We start from the raw sequence: 26,777 nt of genomic DNA, 5'->3' as shown, positions 1-26,777 counted from the left end.
CTAACCTCTCTCTAGGCTGTTTAGGGGACTTTGGTAATTCTTTATTGAATGTTCAACCTATGAGATGCACACTGCCAGGCACTGGAGATGCAGAGATGAAGAACTCATACCTACTCACTGCAGCTACACAGAACTGTAGATGATATCAATACATTAAAGAGCATTGTATCTTCTTGCAGTTTCAGAAGTGCATGATCCAGACTTGGGGTGTGGAAGGGAAAGGGTATAAACCTATTGTTCAAGTATACTTTGCTAAAGTGTACGTTCATCCCTCGGTATCCGTGGGATACCTGCTCCCCACCAAAACCTGTGAATGCCCAAGTCCCTTATGTGAAATGGTGTAGTATTTGCATATGACCTACACATGTCCTCCCATATAATTTAAATTATTTCTAGATTACTTATAATACCTAATACAATGTTTAATGCTATGTAAATAGTTGTAAATACAATGTAAATGCTATATAAATAGTTGCTGGGCATACAGCAAATTTGCTTTTTTGGAACTTTATGGAATTTTTTTTTTTTTTTTGATCTTCAGTTGGTTGAATACACGGATTCAAAACCCTTGGATACGGAGGACCGACTGTACTTTTATTCTTCCATAAATGTACAGACTTCATTCTTTTAAAAAACGTTACTGTATTCCTATGTTTGTATATTTAATCAGGTCTCTGTCAATGGGCAAGTAGTTTTATCTTCTGCTACAGACTGCTGCAGTGAACGTCCTTGTAGATGTATCTTTGCTTACTACTGCAAGTACTTCTGCAGTATGAATTCCTAGAAGTGTTATGGTTGAGTCAAGCGCGTGTGCATGTTTTGCCAAATCGCCCTCCAAATGGTTGAACCTGGTGCCCTTTAGAGAAGGGGGCGGGGGTGGAAAAAACTTTGGGCCTCCGAGCAGCAGGTGGCGCTCTGAGCGCCTCTCCGCCGAAGTGGCAAGGCCGCGCCGACCGACTTCCGGTGGCGGCGTTGGCGGAGGCGCAGTACAGCCGACGCGGGAGGCCGAGAGGGTGGTGGGGCGCGATGCCGTATGCCAACCAGCCTACCGTGCGGATCACGGAGCTCACCGACGAGAATGTCAAGTTCATCATCGAGAATACGGACCTGGCGTAAGGCTTCTGAGGGAAGAGGCTGGCGGCTCTGGAGAGCCGCGGGCCCCAGCCTAGGTGGGGCGGGGGTCATCTTTCCAGACCAGGGCTTTCGCTTTGGGAACCGTGGGTCGCGGGGAAGGCCTGTCGAGGCTGCGGTGCCCACACGCCGCTTGGTTTTCATTCCTCAGGGTGGCAAATTCTATCCGGAGGGTCTTCATCGCTGAGGTGCCCATAATAGGTAAGCGACCCCCGCCTTGTTGCCAGGGCCACCAGGTCTCCCCCCCAACCCTCCCCATACCTTGGCGCTCCTGCCTCCAGCCTTGGTTTGGGCCGGGGATGGGGGCGCTGAGAGAACAGTAATGCTGCAGACTTGACTGGTCTCTGTGCCCTTGGCCCTGGGCCACTCTGGTCACCTCCCTGGGCTATTTAGTTCCACTCTTCCACGTGCGTTGGTGGAGAGCACGGGTTCAGGAGTCTGTGGACTTGGGTTTGAATACTGTTTTCACTTACTGTCTCTGTGAAATTTGGGCAAGTTATTAAACTGTGTGCTGCAGTTTCCTCTCTAACGTTCGGACACTAATGGTTGTTATCAGGATGATGTCAAGTATTAAGGAGGTAATCTCTGTGCATTGTGTTCAGTGAGTGTCTACTACCGGTAGATGTGAATCTGTTCCGTCAACAGTATTTAGGGAGCATATAAGCACCAGGCAGTGGTGCTAGGCACTGGGAACGCAGAGCTGTAAAGTACAGGGTTCCTGCCCTCCAAAGGCTCACAGTGAAGTTGCAGGAGAAAGATGAATTCACAGACAACCCAAATGCAAGACAGACTTTTGGATCAATTAAGGAGAAGCATAGCTACAGGGCCCTTGGTGCCTAGAAGAGGGAGAATCTGTTTCTGCTTTGGTTCCAGCCATTCTGCACTAGGCGTTCTACACGTTTACAGATACACTACAAATATCTTCTGAGTGTCAGCCCAGAGAGTTTGGGTTATAGTTGCTGCATCAAGCGTGCAGACGCCTAAGGAAATAAGCAGGCCAAATGCTTGGTAAAGAAGAGAACGTTATAGTTTTTCCACCATTACCACCCCCAGAGACTTTTTCAACTCCGAGCTTGGAGGGCTGGTCCTCATTCTCTGCCTGATCACTCCATGTCCCGGGGCCTTAGTTCCATCACGAGTAAAATGAGGGACTTGTGCTTTAGGATGCAGCCCTGACATTCTAAGTGCCACTTTTCCCACAAATAATATTGAGCACCTGCTGAATTCCAGGCCCCAGCTAGGAATACAGAAGTTAAGACATCTGAAGGCCCTGCCCCAAGGGATTTTTGAAGCATGAGGTAGAGACAAGACACACAAATATAACACAAGGCAAAATATGACAGGTGTCTTAAGAGAAGTCTGGACAGAGTTCTGGGAGGGAGGAGCTTACAGGGACAGTGTTCGTCTCTGTATCATGGAGGGCAGGCAAGGCTTGGTTTATAGGAGGCTCAGGATTTTCAGCTGCACAGGAGAGGTTAAGGGCATGCCGGTGGGAGGAAAGACGCAGAGGCAGAGAAGCATGGCTCATGGTCCTTATTTGGCTTGGGTTGAGGAAGCAATAGGAAGCATAGGACAAAGCAGGTTGGGGCTAGGTCATGTCTGGTCCTCTTCTGACCTCCGTACCTAGTGTCCATGCCCCTCATTGGGCAGTTGGGCTGCAGTGCCATTTGATTAATGAATTTAATTGTTTATGTGCAGATGTTTATTTGTGAATGAATGAGTGAATGTGTGTTTAAGTCAGGCGTGTGTGACAGGTACAGTTCTTACCATCCTACTAGCTCATTGCTGGTAGGGATTGGGTTGTATACTTAGTATGCCTCGCTCATTAAAGGATTCTGTAAGCATTAGTTGGTTGAGTGATAATAAAGTATTAACTTGAGTAATCTGAGTAATCTGGTCACTATATCATAAAATGAGATGTGGACCATAAGTCTGTGTTACTTCTGTGAGGTTTGTCTGACTTTCAAGTGCTCTTGGATTTGGTGTTGGCATGAATAGCAGATTTAAGTGCTTCCCACAGAAATAATCAGCTCAAAGAAACACGTTCCCACTCCCGTGGTATTCTCTAATAAGTCAGTGTTTTTTCGGTGGTACAGGGAACTCTCTGCATCAGATCCACCTGAGCAGGAAAGCAGGGTGTGGTGTGTGTGGTTCTTGTTAAAATGCAGCTTCCTGGTCCCCACTCCAGAGCTGTGAAATCAGAGTCTCTGGCAGCCTGGCCAGGCCTCTGCAATTTCATAAGCATTAGATGATTTTTAAATCTGGAGAACCATTGCTCTTAAGTCTTTAGATAAATGTGGTGGCTAAACTGCATGTCTCCTTTTCTGCTTCCTTCATTCTTTAGCAATTGACTGGGTTCAGATTGATGCCAATTCCTCAGTCCTTCACGATGAGTTCATTGCTCACAGGCTTGGTGAGTGCTGAGTTTGGAGAGTTAAAGGGAGGGGGCTGTGCCGGTGTCAGAGGAGAAAGCCTCCTCACTCCCAGGGTGACTTCTGGGTTCTCCTTTTGGCTTGGCCCCTTGGCCTTCTTTAATGTGCTTTTCTGTCTTCCAGGATTAATTCCCCTCACGAGTGACGACATTGTGGACAAGCTGCAGTACTCCCGGGTATGCTGTGTGCTTGGATGGAAGGTCGGGAGTCGGGGGAGGCAGGGAACTTTAGTTCTTACAGGGATTTTTCCCGACATCTTGCTTTCAGCTTTTAGAAAGACAATGTGGAGATGTTGTCTAGAGCCCAAAGCAGGCATTGATTGGTCTTTGGTTCTGATGGACCTCAGATTGATTAGTCTCAAGGGGCATCGGGGAGTCTCATTAGCCAGCCACATAAGAGGGGGCATACTCCTGGATGCCCAATTATTCGGAACGGGTGGGGCTGTTCCTCTTCAGACTCTGCTTTCCAGAGCATCTCTTCCCAGGGACAGGGGCCTAGGAGGCTAAAGGAAGTCGACAGAGGTTAGAGGGTGAGGAGAAGGAGCAGAGGGAGTGAGAGCTGTCCCACCGAGCAGCACCTGAGTGACTGGGGTACTGGTGTCTGCAGGTCTGTGCCTCACCCCGTAAGTTCTGCTAGTTCAACACGGCTCCCTGCCTCTAGGGCCAGGTTTGCACTTCCATGACACGTTAACAGACTTAGAACTAGGGAGAGTGTAGGACAGGATTAGGTTACCTGCATCCTTTCAGCAGAGCTGCATTAGGTAACAGCTTGAGACTATTCCTTCTTGATGGCTGTAGGTGATCCTGAATCAGCCCATTTTCTAATATTCCCGAGGGCATGCCATTTTTATGGTGGCTAATTTGATATAGTTTGTAAATTTATATGTGTTTTTTAAAAGAACTGTTCAAGCACACAGCAAAGTGTGGAGCTAATATAACAAATAGGCATGCTCCCACCAAACCGCTTGTCACATTCTAACATTTCACCATTTTGCTCCATGTCTCCAGAGTCTGTTTTTAAGAAATAAAACATCACATATATTGGTGAAGACAGTTGTACAACCAGTTGAAGACCAGTTAGTCAGTATCTTATATAAAGATATGCATCCCCCATGACCTAACAGTTCCTTCCGTTAAATTTGTTTCTAGTATTGCATTTACTGAGCAAAGATGGTATGGATTTTTTTGGGTTTTTTTTTCTGAAAATCCTCAGAAAAGTGAAAAGTAGAATAAATACTCATTGTCTTTTCACCTGTAATTTCCAGTTGTTGATATTTTGCTATATTTGCTTTGTGTTTCATATAGATGTGATTTTTGCTGAACGATCTGAAAGAATGTTGCAGAAATCATGACATTTCTCCCCCGAGCTACATCAGCATGCATGTCCTAAAAATAAGGATATTTTCCTACATAGCCGCACTTATCATGCCTAGGAAAATTAGCCATGATTTGTACTATCTACCTACAGTCTAAATTCAGATTTTCCTAGTTATCCTCAAAATGTCCTTAACGGTTTTTTTGTTTGGCTGCACCACGCAGCTTGCGGGATCTTAGTTCCCTGACCAGGGATTGAACCCGCGCCCTTGGCAGTGAAAGCGAGGAGTCCTAAGCACTGGACCGCCAGGGAATTCCCCTTAATTTTTTTTTGTTTGTGGGTCTGTCATTCATGCATTGCATTCAGTTGTTATACCTCTTTAGTCTCTTGATCTCTTGAACAGACTCCTCTCTTTTCATTATTTTTTTTTGAGGTTAAGTACCTTTTCATATTTTTGTCTTCCATTACATTTTGCTTCTTTAATTTCATATTTGTGAGTGATTCAGTCTCAAGGGTCTAGGTTGCCTTCCTGTCTCACCTGTGTATGATTGCAGACTATCCAGGTATGGCCCCTAGATCTTCCTCATTGTCTTGAAAACATCGAAAATAGGTTGGATTTTCCTCACTGGCGTGAGGGGGAGAACAGTTTGCTTGATTACATTCTAGTTAACTCTCGTCTTGCCTGAAGTTAAACGGTAGCAGCTAATCTCTAATATGGGAGTGTTTCAAGAATCAGTTTAAAGAATGGCAAATGTGAGAATTATTGAAGCCAAGTGATGCTTACATTGTGGCAGTCTCTCACACTCTTCTCTGCTTTTGTGAAAAAGTTTCCGTATGAAATTTTTAAAGAAAAGGTCAGTAGTCTGGAATTTAAAATGTACTTTTTTCTATTGTTCCCTGGATTGTTTTATTTTAAATGGCAATTGCATTCCCAGCCTAGTCCACTTAGCTCAGGGGACGCTGAACTATGCAGTGTGAAAGCCTCTTCCTTCTTACCGCCTTGGTTCTCTGAGGAAGAGCGCTCCGGAGCCAGGGTGAGATGTTAGTGTGTCTCCCAGTGGTGGCCTGGCAGCGAGGGGTGGGAAGGACACGTGGACGCCAGCGTATAGGCGGTCTCTGAGCTGGGATGCGCCTGCCCTTGAGCAGCCTGAGTGGTGGGCAGATGGACACAGCCCACGAGAGCCTGGAGGCTGTGATCCACCCTCTCCCAGATGAAGAACCTTAAGGAGCAGGGTATTAGAAGCGGGGAGCCAAGCCAGGATTCGCCATCTCTCCGCAGACTCACTCCTGCCTCTCTTCCTGCCTCAGGACTGTACGTGTGAAGAGTTCTGCCCCGAGTGCTCGGTGGAGTTCACCCTCGACGTGCGGTGCAACGAAGACCAGACGCGTCACGTCACGTCTCGAGACCTCATCTCCAACAGCCCCCGGGTCATTCCGGTCAGGAACGCCCTCCCTACCCAGGACCTTTGCTCTCCTGGCTCCAAGTGGGCCAGATCAGGGTGGATTCTTATAAGACACCGACTTTCCCTGTGTTACCTTCTGCCTTAACCTAAGCTTGATGCCTAGAAGTGCTAATAATTCTGGACTCTCGCCAGTGTGGGCAGAAGCACTGGTGCTGTGGGCCCTGTCCACTAAGGACCCTTTTAAAGGCCATGGTACTGTTTTGACTGGGGAGGTTGTCACAGAGCCATGAGGTAGGGGTTAGAGGCCAGTAACCAGCACAGACGGGGTCCTAGTGGACACTTCTGCCACCTCCTCCTCAGGTATCCTTTCCTCGGCTCGGCAGGTTGCGGTCTGGAGGTGCCGGAAGGTGGGTGCCAGAAGGGGTGTGTGGGGAGATGCGCAGCAGCTAATAAGTGCCTCTGTCTGGGCCCCTACAGGTGACATCCCGGAGCCGAGATAATGACCCCAACGACTACGTGGAGCAGGATGGTAAGGGCCCGAGGAGCGGACACCAGACCCAGGCTCTCGCGCTGCCCGGCCCTTCAGTGGCGCTGCAGGTCGGACTGCGGAGAGCTGTGCCTCTGCTGGCCCTCGACTGACTCACATCTCCCCACAGACATTCTCATCGTCAAGCTGAGAAAGGGCCAGGAGCTGAGGCTTCGAGCCTACGCCAAAAAGGGCTTTGGCAAGGAACACGCCAAGTGGAACCCGACTGCAGGCGTGGCTTTTGAATACGATCCCGACAATGCCCTGAGGCACACGGTGTACCCCAAGCCGGAGGAGTGGTATGTTCCTGCTGGGAGCGAAGGCAGGCAGGGCGGGCAGGTGTGGAAATGGCTCCTGGTGACCGAGATGGGGCAGCCTCACTGTGAGACACAGGTGCCCTCAAAGCGGCAGTAGCAACCTGTGCTGATCTGTGTTTGATCTCAGGCCAAAGAGTGAGTACTCAGAGCTGGACGAGGATGAGTCGCAGGCGCCCTACGACCCCAACGGCAAGCCGGAGAGGTAAGAGCCCGGTCTGGCACTTGAAGGTAACGTGTGTAAGGACGTACAGTTCTGATGCAGCCTCTGAGTTAGGGAGGCCCTTTCCCGCCCATCCCAGTTCCCCTCAGCTGAGGAGGGGCTGGTAACTGCTGCACCCACCGTATGTGCACATCCAGGCAGATTATCATCCCCCTTTGGTCGCTGGGGGAAGGGGGGCCCTCCAGTTATCCAGACTGTTCCTAGTCTGATTTTTCAGCTCCCAAAGAAAGATCAACCTGGGATCAAACCTAGGGCCCCAAAGTGACCAGAGCCTTCTAGTGACGAACATGAAAGTGCTGGAGCAGGTGACATGCTTACTTATCGTTCTCTTACCCCCAGTGTAGAATACATCCATACACAGGTGTTTTGAGATATTGTTCTGAGGTAGCCGTGGCCTCCTCGAGGTCCTGCAAAGTGCCCTGGGACCACTGTTTGTAAGAGGTTGGATGGAGGTCAACCCTGGGGCAAGGTCGAGTTCATGGGGAGAAAGGAGTCAGGACCCAGGAGGGAGGCGGGCCTGTGTCCATAGCTCATGAGAGCCTCATGGAGGGCTCTCACCAGACTCTTGCCTCTCAGGTTTTACTACAACGTGGAGTCCTGTGGCTCTCTGCGCCCTGAAACCATTGTCCTGTCAGCCCTGTCTGGATTAAAGAAGAAGCTGAGTGATTTACAGACCCAGTTAAGCCACGAGATCCAGAGTGACGTCCTGACCATAAACTAGCTGCAGCTCACCTGTTTCAGCAGAACAGCAGTTGAATTTTAGGTCTCTCCTGAGACTCCAGATCTTGGCTCCTGGGGACTGGACAGCTGTTGCTCAAGCTTCCTGGCAAGTCTTCAGTACCAATTAGAAAGGTAGCAGCGGGGAAGGGTAGGTCCATCCCAGCCTTGCGCAGTCACAGATTACCAGGGCCAGCACTGCTGTTTGAGGCAGGACGGTCCCTTCCCAGACATTTAGCGTCCCCGGCCCTGCCTGCTGATGGGCAGTAGTGCTGCCCGGAACATCCCTTCTGCCCTGTATTCAGTGTGCCTCAGGGGGCCACGGCATTCCCCTGTTGAGAACCACTGAGCTGAACTCTCATCTTCTGGGTATTTCAGTTCTTTACTTCAAATCCTTTCTGTTCACAAGTTGGAATGTTCACTGTTGCACCTTAGGCTTCTGTGTTAGCGCTGAATCTAGGACCCTACTCAGGCTCCTGCCAGCCCTTCCAGTCCCTGCCCCGGCCAGTCTATTGGTTCTTCACTCAAATTCCCAAGTGTCCCTAATTTGAGAATCCTGTGAGAGTAGTGTTAGGCCCAGGCTATCCCCCTCTTCCCGCCAGTAAGCCTTGTATTTTGTTCTCTACCCATGAGTTTTGAACATCACCAACAATGGCCAGGCTATTTAATTTGTGGGGGAGGGCAAGGGCCTTCATGGAGGTCTGGCCTTGACCACTTAGCCCTATAGGTAGGAACATACCCAAAGCAGTTCATTAGGCAGCCAGGCAGGAGAAGCCTGGAGAAAACCAGAGATCTAGTACAAAAAGGAAGGGTTATTTATTAACAGTAGTTGTCTTTTAAAGTTTTTATTTTTGGCAATAAAGAGCAAAACGTACGTAATCGCCTTCATGCGTCATCGTGCCACTAACCAAGCCAGCCAGCTCTGCCTCCCCTCCGTGGCCTCTGGGCTCCCTTCTTCAGGCTAGCTTATTCCTCTAGGTGGTCATTCCCTGGGTCAGGGTCAGAGCTGAGCGGGCTGTGGCCACCTCCCGGGCTCCAGTGCTCTGTCGGAGGGGGCCTCTTGCTTTAGCATCCTCCTGCCACGACTTGAATAATGGTTATTTACAAGAAGGTCTGTTCCCTCAAATCAGAACCCTAAAATATTAAAAACAACCCAACACACACGCAACTAAAGGTTTGATGTGAGTAAAAAGATAGCCCTTCTGCACGGTCGTCAGTAAATACCAGCACTAGAAAATCAGTTGCTTTAATTGCATTTCAGCAGGGAGCCTCAGCACCATGTGGAGGAGGAAATGGGGAGGTCTCTGACCAGCTTCTGAGTACTTTGGCTGCCGGAGGGAGGCCAGACAGGGCAGAGGGGCTCCCTCTGTGGGAGCACTGCCCACGCCGGTCACTGAGAGCGGGCAGCAGGGCGCTTCCCCACTCCCCCTCACCGCAGTCCTCCTGTGCGGCCGGCCTGGCCCGAGGGCAGGAAAGAGCCCGGGACTGGCTGTCCTCCCTGGGCGAGGTAACCAGCACCCCCCACCCCCAGGGCGTCTCCTCAGCCTGCTAAGCATGAAGGAGTCTGGGCAGAAACCATTTTCAAGCCAGATTTTTCACCTGAGGTGTCAACCAGACGTCACCTCTGCTGAAAACTCCAAGTGCAAGGCTACCAAGTGGCACAGTGTAAGTTCGGATCCTTCCTGTGCCACTCTAGGCCCAGAGGAACTGAGAAGCCACCTGCTGTCTCCGCCCCTGGGCTGCTTGGGAAAAGCCAGCAGCCAGCGCGGCAGCCGGGAGTGTGGAGTGTCTCCCTCCTCTGGCCCTGGCAGCTCAGGTCCTGGCAGCAGGAGGGCTGGTACCATGGGGGACAGGGAAACCGCTGCCCTCACATTCAAAACAGCCTTGACTGTGGCCTGGTCATGGGATTAAAAACTGTGTATGTGGTGGCAGGGAGGGTCAGAGGGGGAATCTTATTAATACAGAATACATCATAAGCCATATATATTAAAATCATTAACAGTATATAGTCCCATGGTAGCTCCAGCCCCTCACACATGCTCAGGTGGCATGGCCAGCCCTTTGCCTTGGTCCAGTCTCACCCTCGGGGGCAAAGAAGGGACCGCTTGCTCCCTTTCCCCAGGCTCTTGGCCCACAGCCCCTCCATGCCATCCGTGACGCGCTGCAGGCAGCCCCAGTGGTCATCTGTGTGCCAGCTCTGCTGTCACTGGGAAGGGGCCTTGGCCTCGCTGCTGCCCCCCTGGCTGGGCTTTGGCTTTAGCAGGATGAATCTGTTGAGGAGGTCCGTTTCTGAGCTGGCCTGGGCCGTCCCATACCCCTCACCTGTGGACACACAGGCAGGCTGAGGCCTTGGGCCCGGGACAGAAGGCCCCTGCCCAACATGCCTTGTCCTCCACAGAGCCTCCTGGCCGGTGCGGGTGGGGCCCAGCAGTGACTCACCGGCATAGCTGGAGGCCTCAGCGATGTTCTGGGAACCGGTGATGTGGTGCCAGTAGGCACTGCGGGGCAGCATGGTCGTGGGCGTGCAGGGGTATGAGTAATGTTCCGTGCCCTTGTTCAGCAGCTGTGGGGCAGAGAAGGGTCAGTGGCTAAGCCCAGAGCAGCCAGCCCAAGACCCTGCCTGCCTCTCCTGGACACACCAGCTGGAGACAGCTGCCACTCTCCCGGCCCCCGGCCCGCCCGCCAGCCTCCCCCTACCCTGGACCGAGACACGCACTGCCTCACCCTCACGTTCTTCTCCATTTCCAGCAGGACCCTCTTGTGCTGCTCGGCGATGGCCAGGGTGGCACTGTGGACCCGCTGGTAAATCTGTTCCCCATCCTGCGTCTGGAAGGTGTAGAGCCCTTCCCCAGCGTCACACATCCTGGGGACACAAGTAGCGCCGAGAGCCAGGTGGTGGGTATAACCCCGTGTGTGTGCACATGCAGTCAGGCTCTCGTCTGGGAACAGGCAGGGCTGTCATCTGAGGGTCTGACCACCCAGCTCAAACACGCTGAGCATTTTCTGTGTGCCAGGTGGGGGTCTATATGCTTTACCAGGATTAATCCATTCCATTTTCCCACCACCCCACTCTGGTCTGTGTGCTACTACAGTTTCCTCGTTATTATAATTTTTCTCAAGCCATTTTACAGATGAGGAAACTGAGGCATTCAGAAGGTAACGACGAAAGTTACACAGTGGATTATACAGAACTTGAGTCTAGGCAAGCTATACCCAGTCCTTACCGTAACCCAGTCTATGAGGTTAGGTACTTTTATTATCCCCTATTTGACAGAGGAGGAAACTGAGACTCGGGTCCACGATCACAGAGCTAGTCAATGCCAGTGCCAGCATCTGATCAGAGCCTGAGCAGTCTGACTTGGTAAACAGCTTCACTTGACCTACCTGCTGTGAGTCTCAATTTCTTCATCTGTAAAATGGGTTCCCCGTCAGCATGCTGTGCTGATAAATAACTTAAGCTTCCAGCACAGTGCCCGACACAGTGAATGGCAGCTACCATCATGACCGCGGTGGGACGGCGGGGAGGCGAGTGGGTCCTACCGGCCAGCCTCGAAGGTAAAGCGTGTGGCATCCCGGCCATAGCGGCGCAGGGAGCAGAGGGGCCACGAGACGAGCTTCACGCGGGGGTTGTGTATGTCCCAGAGGTAGATGTTCTCGTGGGTGATCTGCAGCTTGCACTCGCCATACACATCCAGGTTGGGGCAGGGCAGCAGGAAGACGTTGAAGCGATCTGGATGGGAGTGGACAAGTGGGCCTGGAGCTTTGTGGGGGGCCTGGGGGGGTCTCCCTCTCACCCCCACCCTGTGCCAGCGCCAGGCCTCACCTGTCTGCTCGCACTGCACTCCTGGGGCCAGGAGGTCCGGCTCTCCCAGACTGATGTCGTTGAGCCTCGACCCCAGGCACTCCACAGAGAGAGTCTTGTACCACTCCTCTGCCTCCAGCTCTGGAGAAGATAGTCCCTCTTCGTGCCGCCAGCTCAGGGGCCCGCAGCAACCCACCCCATGTGCTTCAGCCGGAGTTACCCCACCCCGCCAGGCAGAGAGGGCAAGGCCAGTGGGTTCTGCGTGCCTGCCCCACCTCACCCTGGGGCTGCTCCCTCAAAGGTGCCCTCCACCCACACATCACACCCAGGCAGTGGACCTCGGCCAGCCCACAGCCTGCAGCCGCATCCCCTCACCTGAGTCACAGGTGAAGGTACGTGCCGAGTCGTCGGTGAATATGATGGCCACTGCTTGTCTCTTGGTCTCCTTGGGGAGCCGTGTGACACACTTGACGTTGCTGATCTCTGTCACCTGGAACAGCATCCACAAGGTACTCGGCCAGGTTGAAGCACCTCCCTCTGCATCCCCCACGGCTCTGCCACCCCCAGGAGGGTCCTCTTGGCCCTCAGGACTCTGAACAAATCCTCGCTGCTTACAGGTTGGGAGAGCTAGGGCCCGGGCCCCCTAACCTTGGGGCAGCCTCGGAGGCACACTGACTTCTCATCTGGATACTTCTCCAGCCGCTGGGGCCCCTTGCTGGAGGATTTCCGGAACACCAGCCAGCACCTCCGGTAGATCTGTGGGACAAGATGGCAGGGGGATCAGACCCTGGACCACCCCCAAGGCAGCCGGTGACCCTGGAGTTACCCCTGCCGACCACAGCGGGCAGTGCCGCACAGCCTTCCAGGGAGCTCAGGCCCAAGAGATCTGGGGACAGCTGACACCAGCATGACACCCTGCCCTGGGGAAGAGGACCCTCCCCGAATTGAAAAGTCAGTCGTTTCTTGGCTGGCTCTGAAAGGCTGTCCCATAAAGGGGGCTCCTGAGTTACTGTTTACTGAGCTCAGCTCTGGGTGTAACGCAAGTCGCCAACATTCATGGAGTGCTTCCTATTTGTACTTTTTGTTATTAGCACTCTTCACATTTAATCTCAGGGTCACTCTTGAGGTCGCTTCTATTATCATCTCCACTTTATTAGACAGGGAATGAGGCACCCCAAAATTGAGTAACAGCTAATGAATGGTAGAGCTGGTATTTAAAACAGGCTGCCTAGAACCAGGGCTGTCCTGGGAGCCCGCTGTGCTAAGGTTCTGCCCAGGGCCCCAGGAGCACCCGCCACGACAGAGGCAGTGCTGCGGGGACAGGGATTAGGCCCTTGCCCGGTCCCAGCCTGCAAAGCACCGTGGCCCTTGTTCTTAGAGCCGGGGGAGGGCTCTTGATGTGGGTAACACCCCCTCTTGTCTCTAGGACCTTTCACTAACCCTCTCTTCTCATTCTCTGACCAACCCTGGAGTGTAGGGAATCAGGGTTAGTTCCCTGTTCCAGCTGGGAAACCAGAGGCTCTCAGAGATCAAGGGGCAGAGCCAAGAAACTGGGGTTACCCCAGAGCACGGTGCCTTCCCGGGCAAGGTTCCCTCCTTGTCCCAACCACTGCCCGTACCTAAATCCACCCCAATTCTCTGTAGCTTCACGGACTCCATCCAAGAGGCAAGAGCCAGGGAGCAGGAAGCCAACCACTCTCCGGGGCTAAGGGGCAAGCTGGCTTGTCAGACAACCCCCCACAAAGGGGTGGCCCTATCCACCTGCCTGGGCTGCTGACTCTTCCTCCCATGGCCCCCTCCCTCCCACCTTAGGCTCTCTTCCAGCCCAAAGTCTGGCTGGGATGTACCTCCTCTTTCAGCAAGCACTCCAGAAGCCTGGCAGAGCCATTCCCCGGGAATCTCCAGTGCTCCTCTCACTGGCAAACAGTGGGGAGACTGAGGGGCCCAGAGCAGAGGAGGCGAAGGGGCCTCTGGGCCACAGGCTCAAGCCCCCTCCCCTTCTCTGCCCTGCTGTGTGGGTACCAGGTCCTCGGCAGGCAGGATCCTGGGGTGCGGTGGGCTCAGGCAGTCCCCATCCCAAGAAGCTACTCACAACCAGGCTATTTCTGGCCCCTGAGACTAGGAGACATGTCTGTCCCTGCCCCCATGACCCTGGCTCAGCCCCTGGTCTATCCACCTAAACCCCAGCAGGCCTCAGCTCTCAGCTGGGGAGCTCCTTTAGGGCAGAGACTATATTTTATTCTCAGAATCCTCACATCCCAGTCGCTTCGTTAACAGACCTCTGCTGAACAAGTGAATGATAATATGAAGGGACCGTGAATGAATGGATGGATTGATGGATGAATGCAGGAATGCTGCCGACCCAGATATGCCCTGCCAGGATGGGCTCCATGCCGTCTGCAGAGGCAGGGGCAGAAGTCCTGGGGGCCTGAGCACTCCGGTTGCCTGGTTACAGGACACACACACACACACACACACACACACACACACACACACACACGCAGCACGCACACGCAGCACGCACACACACAGCCCCAGGGAGCCACTGCGCTCAAGAGCCCTCCTTCCCCACTTCTCATAGGTCTTTGATCAGCGCTTCAGAAACACTCTGCCAGAGCTCTGCCTTGGGAGGAAAGCCCTGGCAGGTAGGACGATCTGCTCCTGATCTCTTCCACCCCTTACCGCCTCGCCTCTGTGGGCTGAGGCAAGAATGGCTGCCCCGGGACAAGAGCAGCTGGGTGGCCGCAGCCCCTCACAGCAGGTCTGCAGGGGGAAGCCGGGTTCCCTGAGTGCGAGCGATTCCAGACCAGGCCTGGCCACGCCCCAGCCCCTAAACCGTCCCCCTGACTGTGCCCACCATGGGTTCCCAGGCCTGCCCCTGGAACAGGCCTGGTTCTGAGCCCAAGCGGCCACCCCAAGTGGCTTGCCTTCCTGGGAAGCTCTGCTCTGGACAGGGTCGCAGCCCAGCTGGCCCCTGGGGACCTGACAGGTCTGGGCCCTCAGGAACGAGTCACCACACTAGAACCTGGGCCCCCACCCCCTTGCCTCCCCACCTCAGCCTTAGTTCTTCTCCTTGTTCTGTGCGCAAAGTGGGTTCCATCCTTCTCTCAGGGCACGAACAAGGTGGCCGATGGCCACCACGGCCCAGGTTGGGATACAGTCCAAATCCAGTTAAGACCCCAAACATGCCCACCAGCTAAGCGGCCGCCTCCTGCCGGGACAGAAGAGCCTCCCGCAGGGGCCCTGGGGGTTGAGGGCACAGGAGGGGAAGGAGGTGCAGGAACCGCCCTGCTCCAAGGCCAGTCCTGCTCTGTCTGGTTCGCAGGCAGGGAAGCTGAGTATCAGAGCCCTGCTCCTCCCCCACCCCACTCAGCTGAGCCAGGAAGCCTTGAGCGGTCGGATCCCCCCACCCCATCAAGGCCATGGGGGAGGGGGGAACGGAAGGGCAGGGGACCCAGGTAAAACACAAGACTTGGGCCACCTCAGTCGCCAGGGTTTTCTTTCTACTGGGGAGACCCCTCACTGGAGGAGGGAGGAGGGTCCGGGAATAAAGCCCGCTCTCGGGACAATCTCACCAAGATTATTAAATTGGTCCCCGGGGCCCCTGCTCATGCCTTTTGGGCGGTTTCCAGACGTACGGGGTGGGAGAGGGTGCACACCCAGCAGAGGTGTGTCTGAGGCCTCATCTCCACAGGCCCTCCAAGCCCCCAGCCACCTCCAACACCTGGGAGGAAAGCAGCCTGTCCCAGTGCCACGGGCCATCCAGCCCAGCCAGGTTCTCTCTCATAAACCACGTAAACACCGGCTTCTGCACCCCTCCCACCACTGCCCTCCCCCCAGCAACCAACCACTCTCCTTCTCAAATGCTTTTTTTAACTGGAAAAGCAACCACCAAAGATAAATAAATAAACGCCCGTACACAGAAAGCAATGGGAAGCAGGGGAGATGAGGTACTTAAAAGCAAAGAGGCCAGGAGAGGGGAGGAAGGAAACGAGGAGGTGATGGCAAGGGGAAGTGAGAAGCCGGTCTCAGCTCGGACACAGCCCGGCATTTCCAGCCGCTGCCCTGGCGACAACTTCAACAATAGCAGGGGAGCCGCCTGCCCATCGGCTGCCACCGCTGGCCCAGCCGCTGGGATGCCAGCCAGCCAGCCCGGCTGGGGCGGGAGCTGCAGCAGGCAGAGCCGGGCCCAGGCACATGCTGGGCAGCCCGCTGGCCAGAAGCCTCGAGACCAGCAATGCACGATGCCGGGCCACAGGCGGGCAGCCGCACACCCCGGACACGCCACCAGGCGCCAGCCCAAGTTCCTTGGCAGGGCCCCCTGGAGGTGGCTCACCCCGAGCTTCCTGCTCTTCATCTTCACGTAGCCCTGCTTGACGATGTCGTTGAAATTGGTCGCCATGGTTTCTCCACCGTCTTTGAGGCTCTGGCCGGCCCAGGCGAGGGGAGGGATGCCCAGGTGGCCTCGGTTTCCCGGCTCCTCCGATCACCTGTTCGAGATACTCCGTCGGGGCTGCCTCAGCATTGTTCTAGCAGCTCTTTCGCCCGGAGCCTGCTGGAAGTAAAACTGACAGGGAGATTACACAGTGACATCTTTCTCTTCCCCTGGCTGTCTCGCTCTTTCTTCCTTCCTCTTCCCACACTCCTCCCTCCCTTCCTCCCTCAGCCCGCCCTTCTTCCTTCCCTTCCCTCCCCACCCCAGGACGACAGAACCATTCAGGAAAACCGAGGTGGAGGCAGCTACGAGGAAAATGGTCCAGCCCAGTCCCCTCCCTCACGGCTGGGGCTGGCGGTTAACCCCTTCCTGGGAGGACTGGCTCCGGCTCCTGCTGTGGAGGTGCGGGCAGAGGAAAGGAGGTGGCCCCGAGCTGCTGTCGGGCCCTATCTCCTGCTACAACTTAGGGGTAGACTTAGAGCAGGCCCCCCTCCTGTGCACAGGAGGCTCCACACGGGAAAGCCTTCCCAGAGATGGGGCTCTTGGGAGATGGCACAGATTCTGGGACCCATGCTCCCCGAGGTTAGACAACTTCCCTTGTCAGTCTCAGCAGACCCCCCAATCCCTCTGCCCCACCCCGTTCTATACCTGGTTCTCCTCAGCTCCAGGCAAGAGGCTGAGAATCGTCACCTCAAGCCCACTCAGGCCCTGCTCTCTGCCCCTGGAACTCTTCAGCAGCTCGTCTGGGTGCTGCTTCCTGGGTGGGAGGGCAGAGTCCAGTGGGGCGGGCTCTCAGATAAGCCTGAGGAATGTGCTGGGCAGGCTGGAGGTGGCCACTGTGGAAGCAGTCACCTCGCCCTGGCGCTGGGAAGGTCAGGCTGGTCTGTGAGGGCACTGGGTCTGGCCAGGACTTGCGGTGCCCCACATCCTGAGCACAGGCAGGAGTTAATTACATGGAGAACTAGCAATCACCTGGGCTTGGGGCAGAGGACAAAGCTGGACCACACTGAGGGGCACCAAGGGGCAGCCAATACGCATCGGGAAAAGGGGTGCCGTCAGGGGCTCTCAGAATCAGGCAGATTACCAGATAACGAAGACTCAGACTTAGGGGGGAGGTGTCTCAGGGATGACCCAGTCCAACATCCATTCTACATCATTTTACAGTTGGGGAAAAGAAAGCTGCCCAGAGGGGATAAGCAGCACGGCCAAGGTCACACAGCAAGCCCATGGTTCAGCCAGGGACAAATAAGTTCCAGAGTGGGTGATGGAGGCAGGCCTGCGGGTAGAATGCCCTGCCACATGGCTCTGGCGGCCTGCCACCACCTAAGCCTTCTCTGCCATCCAGGCTCAGAGGCAGGGCTGTGCCAGCAACATGGCCCCCCGTGTCTCCAGGATTGCTGGGTGGGAACGGAGCAGTATTTCTGGGGTCAGCTGGGCATCTGTGCTGCCAGGACAGGGCCCTGGGGCAAGCATCCTGCTGGAGCTGCCAGCAGCTTGGCATTAATTAATCTTCTGGAGGCCTGTCGAGTCCCTAACAAGGAATAGATGTGACTACCCCAGTGAGCGCACGAAAACAGGCAGAGGGACAGACGGCAGTGCTCCCTATGCCCCTTGTACCCCAAGAGCCTCTTCAGCACCCCTCAGTGGCCTCCCTGCCCATCCACTCGCTCTCTCCCAGCTCCCTGGGGGCCAAGACCCTTCCACACCCAAGTGGTCTGCTTTCCTCCTATAAGGTCTAGCGTGGGGTACCCTCCCTAGTACTGACCCCCAACATCTTTGCCATACCTGGGTGCTGGCACTCAAAGAAGAGTAAGCTTTCCCAGCTCTGCCTCTACCAGCTGGGGCTGCCTTGTCCCCACAGCGAGGACCAGCTCCGTAAAAGCCCCCTCCAAGATGCCAGCTGGCTGGCTGCTGGCTGAGGGGCCACGGCGTGGAAGGCCCCTTTCAGAACACACCTACAGCGAGGCCCCTGGGTTCATCCAAGGCAGCCACAGATGTGGCCCAGCCAGGAACATGAATCGACTGGCAGGTGGTCCTGCGTAAGCCATTTAACTCCTCAGCGCCTCAATTTCCCCATCAGTTAAAAAAAAAATGAGGATAAATCCACCTATTTTAAATGAGGAAATGAATCTATGAGGCACCTGCCTGCCCACGTTGGACCCAGAGCTTCTGCCTTGAAAACCCCAAGGGCTGTTTTTATTGCGAGAGCTGCTGCCCAGCCGAGGGCTGTGAAAGCACCCTAACTCAGCCTTCCACCTGCCCAGCGCAGGCCTGCTCCTTCCTGGCTCCACCAGTTACCTTCTCAGCAGCACCCCTTGAGTGACTGCCATCACCAAGCTCTCAGGAGCACCTGTGCCATGTCTGTCCACAGTCCCACACCCCATGCCCTAGAAATAAACCCACAGAGACAAACCACTGGGAAGAGCAACCTTCCAGGGGAAGCCCGGGTGTCAAAGGGCCTGGCAGCCCACACTGGCCTGGAGTCACAGGTGGTGCTGACCTTACTCAGTCCCTAATGAATATGCAAGAGCAAGACCCACGCTGGGGCCCAAAGTGGTAGAGCAAAGGGGAGCTGGGGAGGAGGGAGAGAGGGGGAAGAGCCAATAGGTAGACTCACAAATCTGATGGGCAATGGGGACAAGGTGAGAGGGGGCACCCAGAGCCATGCCCCAAAGGGACTGCACTGTGTTAAGCAACAGAAATGGCCCCCAGGCTGAGCCTGTGCGGACCCAATGAGGCATCAAGGGACGGAGAGCAGCTGAGCTCAGCAGGCCAGGAACTGGGAAGGCAGCCCCCGCCCTGCTGCACCTGGGGCCACTTTCCCCATCACTCCTGAACAACCACCAGCTCTGCCTCTCACGAGCCTAGAGCAGGGGAAAAGGCCCTGCTACCTGGAGAGGGCCTGTGGTCTCAGGTGTGCAAGGTTAGCTCTGAGCACCCAGAGGGGCTACGCAGGACGCCCAGCAGCCCCCTCAGCACTGCGGTAGGGAGCAGGGACCCCCGTTCCTCCTCCCAACCTGGCATCGAAGCAGCTGCTCAACCAGAGATCGTCCCCGCCCTGGACCAGGCCACCGCTGGCTCCTCCAGAAAGAGGAGGAGCCCCCCTCTCCCAGGAAGGGCAGGTGTCCTGTGCGGAGGGGGCATGAGACTCCCTGGTGCCCAGCAGAGGGGTGGGGAGCGGCCCCCTGTTCACCTGCCCCATGTGGCAGCCGTCTAAGCACCCCTCCCTGCACCTCGATTCTGCCTGGAGGCTTTGGCTCCAGAACAAACGCTACCCGCTGCTGTTGGCAACCAATGACTGAGCAGGAGCGGCTGCCTGCCTGGCTGGGCCTCCCCACCCCATGACAGATCGGATCTTATCAGGGCTTCAGGGACAGCCCTACCTGGACACTTGGACACCGTCTCACTGATGGCTCGCTGTCTCCACCCCCTGCAAAGATCCCATTGGCGGGATTCCCTCTGGCGTGAGGGTCATTTCTCATCACCTGCCTGGTCCTCTCTACCCCTGTGTGATTATTATCAGGGGCCAGGAGGAGGTCATCCCCTCCCCAGACGGCCCCACCCCTGACCTCCACCTATGCAAATCCCCACAAGCAACCACCACCTGAAACACTGCAGGTCCCAAGATGGGTGGCAAAGACAGATCAAAAACCAACGGGGTGAGGGTGGGGGTGGGGGTTCACTGGTGGCGCAGTGGTTAAGAATCCGCCTGCCAATGCTGGGGACACGGGTTCGAGCCCTGGTCCAGGAAGATCACACATGCTGTGGAGCAAATAAGCCCATGAGCCACAATTACTGAGCCTGCGCTCTAGAGCCCACGAGCCACAACTACTGAAGCCCATGCGCCTAGAGCCCGTGCTCCACAACAGGAGAAGCCACCGCAATGAGAAGCCCGCGCACCGCAACGAAGAGTAGCCCCCGCTCGCCGCAACTAGAGAAAGCCGCACACAGCAACGAAGACCCAATGCACCCAAAAATAAATAATGAATTAATTATTAAAAAAAAAAACGAACTGGGCAGAGAAGACTGGCGGGAGGAAAGGACATCTGAATAGCCCTCCAGTTAGGAAAGTGGTGCTGTGTCTCCACACCACTGCCACTCCGCTCTCTCCAGGTTGCCTGCCCACCCGTCCAGCCTCATCTCCCCCGGGGCTGGCCTTCTTTCTGTTCTTCAACCTGCCTAACTCCTACGCACGCAGGATCAGTGCACTTGCTGTTCCCTGCCTAAAACTCTAGTCCCTCAGATGGTCCAAGGTTCATTCTACTGCATCATTCAGGTCTCAGCTCAAAGACCGTCACTTCAGAGAGGTCTTCACAGACCATGCTGGCCAAAGGAGCTCCCCAATCAGCCTCTATCGCAACACCCAGTTTCACTGTCCCCCTATATCACTATAGGGTTTGCCTCTTCATCTGCTGATTTGCTACTCGGCCACTCTCTGTCTCCTACAGCGCCCTAGAACGTCAGCTTCCTGATGGCTAGGCCGTGTCTGTCTAGTTAATGGCTCCATCCCAGCACCTAGAACGGTGCCTAGTGTGGCGTAGGTGCTTGGTATTTGGGGACTGAAAACGTAATTATTTCCAGGACTTGTTCTCCTCATCCTTTCTCCCACCACCATCAATATCCACCTGGTCAGACCCAGCTCAACTTCCAGAGACGTGTGAGCAGCAGTGGGTTCCCACCTCCCTGGGCCCCAGACCCACGGTTTGGTTCAAAGCTGATCCCGGGAGGAGACAGCACTGCTGACACTGTGTCCAGGCCTGGCCAGGTGGCCCCACCTTGGCCTCGGTTGTTGGATGAGGTCATGCCCAGCTCTGCTGCCCTGCCTGAGAGGGAAGAGCTAGAAGTAGCCAGTGCCCAGGCTCAGAGGGGCAGGCAACTGGGCGGGAGGGGGCACAGCTCCTGAGACCCATCCCAGGTGGGGGGCAGGAATGGCCTGCACTGGAGCCACATCCCCTAAAAGGGGCAAGAAAGGAATCTGCACTAAATAAATAAGCCCAGCCTCGAACTGCTGCTGTGAACCCTGCAAGGCTTGTCACTGCCCTCCACTCTCAGCCCCCTACACCTGAAACGCTCCATCCAAGTCTCCTGGCAACTGCCACGCGCCCACGGCTGGGAACAGGGAGACTGCACAGAGGCCCTGCTCTGCCCACATCACCCAGGTGCCCAGGCTCCGCTCGTACACCTCTGCAGTGACAGAAAGCATTTAACTGAAAGCAGGGCTTTGGGTGTCCTGGGAGAGAAAGTGGACAGGACCCCAGGACCAGGGAAGAAGAATCAAGGAAAGGAGGCAGCTGGCTCCTCCTTTAAGTTGTAGGGTAGGAACCATTTGCAGGTAGGGTGGGCAGTACGGGGGCAGATGGAGAAAGTGTTGGAATTTGGGGGTGGGGTTTGAGAGAGCAAGAGGCCATGGGAGCAGGAAGGGTGGGAGGAGGATGGGGGCTGTGATGCGCTGGGTTATGCCCCTTCGGGATGGCAGGCCCAGGGCCAGGGAGTACAGGGACCTGGGCTCCTCCGATGAGTGAGTGTGGGGTAGGCGTGAGGTCAGGCCCCGACCTGGGCTCCCCTGGAGAGGAGAGCTGGGGGTAGGTGGAGCTCAGGGGGTAGTTTTCAGGGGCCGGGCTGGCTTTTGGAGGTGGACCCCTGAGGCCCCCCACAGGGTAGGAAGGTCCCACGGGCTTGGAGAGTTCTCAGGCTGGAGTAGCCGAGGGTCTCGAGAGTTCCGGCGCGGCCTAAGGTCCCTCCCCTCCTCGCGCCCCTCTAGTTACCTGGGCGCCGCGGCCCCTGCTGGGGGCGCTGGCTCGGCGGGCGGCGGGCCAGACTCATGCCCGCGTCACGGCGCGGCCGGCGGGGCGGCGGCGGCAGCGGCGGCGGCGCCCGGCGCCGGGTGGGGACTGCGAGGGACGTGCAGCCGCCCAGCTCGGTTCGGGCTGGGACTCGGCGGCGCTGCCCTGCAGCCCGGCTCCAGCCACTCCGCCCCGCCCCGCCCCGCCCCGCCCCTACGGCGCGGCACTCCCACCCTGGGCGGCCCGCCCCCGCCGTATTCCTCCGAGCCGAGGGACAAGCGCTTCCGTCCCGGCTTCCTTTCCCTCCCCGTCCCCCAACCAACCCCCGTCCCCATCCCCAGCTCGCCTCCGCGGCCCCTTCAGGTAGCCCTCGGTACCCCGGCTCAGCCTCACCGCCCCTGCCTGGGCCCCAGATTCCAATCTCACTTCGCCTCTCAGCCCCTGAAAGCTGAACACGACATCAGCTCCCAGCCTCCAGATCTCAACCACCACCCCGACAACTTCTACAGGAATCATACACACATCCACTGCTCCCCTATCCCCTACAGGACTTCCGGGGCCGTCCACAGCCTAGCCAGGACCCCCAGTGACATCCTTATCGCCCCACCCACCCCCGCACAATCCTGAAGCTTCGTGCGCGCCTCTCTCCTAGCCTGTCAGCTCCCCTAGCAGTCTGCAGCCTCCCCTTCCTCCCCTGGCCTCCTCACCGCCCTCAAAACACCCAGTACTCCCATCCTACCTCCCCCCCACACCCCGAGACTTTGCCCTCAAGTGCCAGCCCCGTTGCCCTCCATCACCTCCCAGCACACACACTCTTCTCACTGCCCCTCAGTCCTGCGCAGGTGTCCTGTCATGGCCCTGCTGGAATCACAAACCACAGGCCTCCCCAGCTGTGCCAGGCAGGGATGAGGACTTTGCCTAGGGCCTCCCCACAGGAGGGACTGTGTCACCCTACTGGTTTTCTTGTCTGCACCCTTCCACACCAGTGGTTTGCAAAGTGAAGGGTCAGCATCAGCATCACTTTGAAACTTGTTAGAAATGCAAATTCCCTGCCCCAGCCCAGACCTGCAAAATCAGAATCTCTAGTGGTGCCCAGAAATCTGCGTTTTAACAAGCCCCTACGTGATTCTAATGCACCCTAACCACTGCTTTACACCAAATATACAAAACTAAACAAAAGGCCACACCTAAACAACTGAAATCCTAAAAAATGAAAATGCCTCCCAGTCCAACCCTTGTCCAGGTTTCCTCAAAGGAAACCCCACTCTAGAGAAGCTTCCTCCAAGCTATCTAGGGCCCAAGGACCACAGCACTCACCCATGGAGTCCATGCCCCTGCCTCCTAGACACTGGGCCTCAGCCTGGCCTAGTCTTGCCCACGGAACTTCTTAGGGGGCTGTTTCTCTTCCCCTGAATATTTCCCAGAGAGGTCACTGTCATGCCGTGGCCACCAAGGGAGCCCCAGGGACTCCCAGCAGCCTCTGCCGTGGGCCTGAGCTAACCAGTCTTACGCGGCCAGGGGAGGAGGTGGACGTGCTCGACCTGTCCCTGCCAGCCAAGCTGGCCTGGGTCTTGACCTCCTGACCTCCCCCATGCACCTTCCAAATTTAAGCCCACCTGCTTTGCTTCAAACCACAGCTCATAAAGCCCCCAGCACTTGATCCATCACAGCAAAGTCTTTTCACCACCAGTAACCTTTGGAGGAGTTTTGGCCAACAGCAAGCACCAAAAGAGTGTTCATAATAAAAAATCATCTTGTCTGGAGTGGGGTTTCTGAAACTTCTTCATTCTCTCATTCTCCTAATTTTTGCCCAATCCACTCTCTGTCTGCAGTACTGTCACCCAAATTTTTTTAATTAAACTTTTTATTTTGAGATATTTGAAGATTCACATGCAGTTGTAAGTTGTAATACGGAGAGAATCCGTGAGACTTTACCCAGTTTCCCCAATGTGACATCTTGCAAAACTGAGTACAATATCACAACGAGCACGTTGACATTGAAACAGTCAAGATACAGAACATTTCCATCACACAAGATCCCTCCTGTTGCCCTTTTATAGCCAAACTCACTTCCCTCCCCCTCTCACCCCTCCTTAACCCCTGGCAACCACTAATCTGTTCTCTATTTCTATAGTTTGGTCATTTCCAGAACGTTTTAAAATTAGAATCATAAGTACATAATCTTTGGGGACTGGCTTTTTTTTTTACTCAGCATAATTCTTTGGAGATCCATCCAAGCTGTTGCAAGTATCAATACTTTGTCCTTTTCACTGCCAAATAGTATTCCATGGAACGCATGTGCCACAGTTTATTTTGCACATTCACTGATGTCTGGGTTGTTTCCAGTTTTTGACTGTGATGAATAAAGCTGCTATAATCATTCATGTATAGGTTCTTGTGTGAACATAAATCTTTACTGCTCTGGGATAAATGTCTAGGAGTGCAACTACTGGGTCATATGGTAATTGTATGTTTAGTTTAAAAACTGCCACTCTGTTTTCCAGAGTGGCTGTATCGTTTTACATTCCCAACAGCAATGTATGATGACCTCATTTCTTCACATCCTTGCCAGCATTTGCTGTTGTTATCACTTTTCTTTTTTTTTTCTTCAAGCCATTCTGATAAGTGTGTAGGGATATCTCATTGTGGCTTTAATTCGCATTTCCCTGCTGGCTAATGTTGAACATCTTTTCATGTGCTTATTTGCCATCTGTGTATCTTCTTCAGTGAAATGTTTGCTCATGTCTTTTGCCCATGTTCTAATTTGATAATTTGCCTTTTTATTGTTGAGTTTTGAGAGTTCTTTATATATTCTGGATACTAGTCCTTTTGTGGATTTACAAATCGGTTCGGGCTGGGACTCGGCGAATATGTAAAGCACCTTTTGTGGTTTACAAATATTTTCTCCCAGTCTGTAGCTTGTCTTTTCATCCACTTAACAGGGTCTTTCACAAAGTAAAATTTAAGTTCAATGAAGTCCAAATTATTATTGTTCCTTTTATGGATTGTGCTTTCAGTGCCAAGTCTAAGAAGTGCCAAGTCTAACAAGTGATTACTCCTCCCATAACCTCCACCCTCCAATGGGACTCTTTTGGCGGGGAGGGTGTGGGGACAGTGCTCTGTGAGGAGTTACACCCCGATATATTACCTCTCCCGTGCTGAGCGCAGCCCAGGCCTCAGGGCCTGTCCCAGGCGTCCCGCTGGGAGGGGGTACTTGAAAATCCTCACTCAGGACAGAGGCAGGGAAGCACGTGGGGGTCGATCCCAGATGTGCTGCAAGACCCTTCACCATTTGGAGCCTCAATTTCCTCCCCCTAAAGTGGGAACAATGAGAGTTAGATAAAATAGCATCGGTGGAAGCATCTCCCCAGTGCCTGGTGTATAGAATGGAGGGAGAGCTATTATCACACGTTACTGGGTTTTGAATCATTAATAATATACTCAGGCCCAAGATTTACCCCCAGGAAACCCAAAGCCCTTCTCTGGTGTTGACCCTTCTGGTCCCTCGCCCACACTCCTGTTTGTACATCACTTGACAGTTTTCAAAGTATTTTCACCCAAAGTACTTTCGCCTGTGCTGGAACGATATTTCCCAAGCCCTAGCCACTCCAGCCACTTTGTGATTTTTCCCAGATTCAAGTGTCTCCTGTGCTATTATTTGCTCAGTGCCTTTCTTTAAATCACCTCACATTTTTCTATTTGCTTCAAGAGCAAACTACATAAATAAAATACCTTGAAAAATAAAACAAATGCATTAAATGTGTGCGGGCTAACACTGCTGCCTAGAAAGCTAGCTCCAAGGCTTTTGTTAAAAAGGAGTTTAGCAAGTGTTAGAGAAACGCTGAACCTACACTTCCACCTGTCTGAGACCTTCTTGAAACTGTCAGAGGATGAAAAGAAAAATGAACACAGAATCGTTTATGCGTAGCACGAGCCCATGGTGGAGTGTGTGGAGTGTGACTCCCATCATTCTACTGGCCATGGTGGTGTGAGTCCACACCTGGGGAAATGCCATCCGAGCTTACTGAACCTCATTGCAGCAACCTCGAGTAGATGTCGCAATCCTCATTGCACAGGTAGAAAAACTGAAGCCCAGTAAGTAGAAGAATTTGTCCAGGGGCTTCCCTGGTGGCGCAGTGGTTGAGAGTCCACCTGACGATGCAGGGGACACGGGTTCGTGCCCCGGTCCGGGAAAATCCCACGTGCCGCGGAGCGGCTGGGCCCGCGAGCCATGGCCACTGAGCCTGCACATCCGGAGCCTGTGCTCCACAACGGGAGAGGCCACAACAGTGAGAGGCCTGCGTACCGCAAAAAAAAAAAAAAAAAAAAAGAATTTTTCCAGGATGCTGTAGCCATGCCCGGACTTGAACTGGAGACCATGAAGTCTCTGTTTTTTGGGGCCTTGACATAACCTAGAAGGATGGGGATCCTTGTCCATGCTGGTCTCCCAGGGGGGCCTCCAGCAAAGTCCTCACTCCTCCCATACCCCCAGGTCTGCTCTTGGGAAAAGGGCACGTTTGACAGAGCCAGAGCCAGAGGAGATGAAATCTGGAGCTGGGAGGAATCCCCAGAATCCCAGGCAACCTTACCGTAGCCATCAGATTGGTGAGTTCTTTTCAAATGTTGTCGGTGACAGGCTGGCGCCCCTCCACTTGCTGTACAGGAGCACTGAGATCTGGGCCAGTTCGCCAGTCAAG

At 54.5% G+C, this 26,777-nt stretch overlaps 2 protein-coding genes across 5 annotated transcripts; one reads left to right on the top strand and one right to left on the bottom strand.

Annotated features, from left to right (window-relative positions):
* The first annotated feature begins 1,004 nt into the window (after nt 1–1,004).
* On the top strand, nt 1,005–8,084 carry POLR2C (RNA polymerase II subunit C). Of its 2 annotated transcripts, XM_079906797.1 has the most exons (9): nt 1,005–1,112; nt 1,283–1,332; nt 3,476–3,544; nt 3,687–3,739; nt 6,186–6,314; nt 6,758–6,809; nt 6,937–7,105; nt 7,251–7,325; nt 7,920–8,084. In XM_079906797.1, exons 1-9 carry the CDS (start codon nt 1,027–1,029, stop codon nt 8,062–8,064), a joined length of 828 nt encoding a protein of 275 aa, XP_079762923.1. In that variant the 5' UTR covers nt 1,005–1,026; the 3' UTR covers nt 8,065–8,084. The 2 variants fall into 2 exon arrangements, with proteins under 2 accessions (XP_079762923.1, XP_079762924.1); XM_079906798.1 differs by lacking the exon at nt 3,476–3,544.
* Nucleotides 8,085–10,241: 2,157 nt separating this feature from the next.
* DOK4 (docking protein 4) lies at nt 10,242–22,266 on the bottom strand. Of its 3 annotated transcripts, XM_079906796.1 has the most exons (10): nt 22,063–22,266; nt 16,946–17,054; nt 16,199–16,429; nt 12,511–12,618; nt 12,238–12,352; nt 11,884–12,003; nt 11,601–11,790; nt 10,785–10,923; nt 10,500–10,623; nt 10,242–10,382 (listed from the first exon to the last, which is right to left on the bottom strand). In XM_079906796.1, the coding sequence occupies exons 3-10, from the start codon at nt 16,262–16,264 to the stop codon at nt 10,264–10,266; spliced, it is 981 nt and encodes a 326-aa protein (XP_079762922.1). In that variant the 5' UTR covers nt 16,265–16,429; nt 16,946–17,054; nt 22,063–22,266; the 3' UTR covers nt 10,242–10,263. The 3 variants fall into 3 exon arrangements, with proteins under 3 accessions (XP_079762922.1, XP_079762920.1, XP_079762921.1); XM_079906794.1 differs by having other exon boundaries at nt 10,250–10,623; XM_079906795.1 differs by lacking the exon at nt 16,946–17,054 and having other exon boundaries at nt 10,250–10,623.
* Between the last annotated feature and the right edge of the window lie 4,511 nt (nt 22,267–26,777).

Source organism: Stenella coeruleoalba (assembly GCF_951394435.1).
Source record: "Stenella coeruleoalba genome assembly, chromosome: 20".
Classification (NCBI taxonomy): domain Eukaryota; kingdom Metazoa; phylum Chordata; class Mammalia; order Artiodactyla; family Delphinidae; genus Stenella; species Stenella coeruleoalba.
Note: the sequence above shows the minus strand (reverse complement) of the source record. Positions and strands in the feature narration are given on the sequence as shown.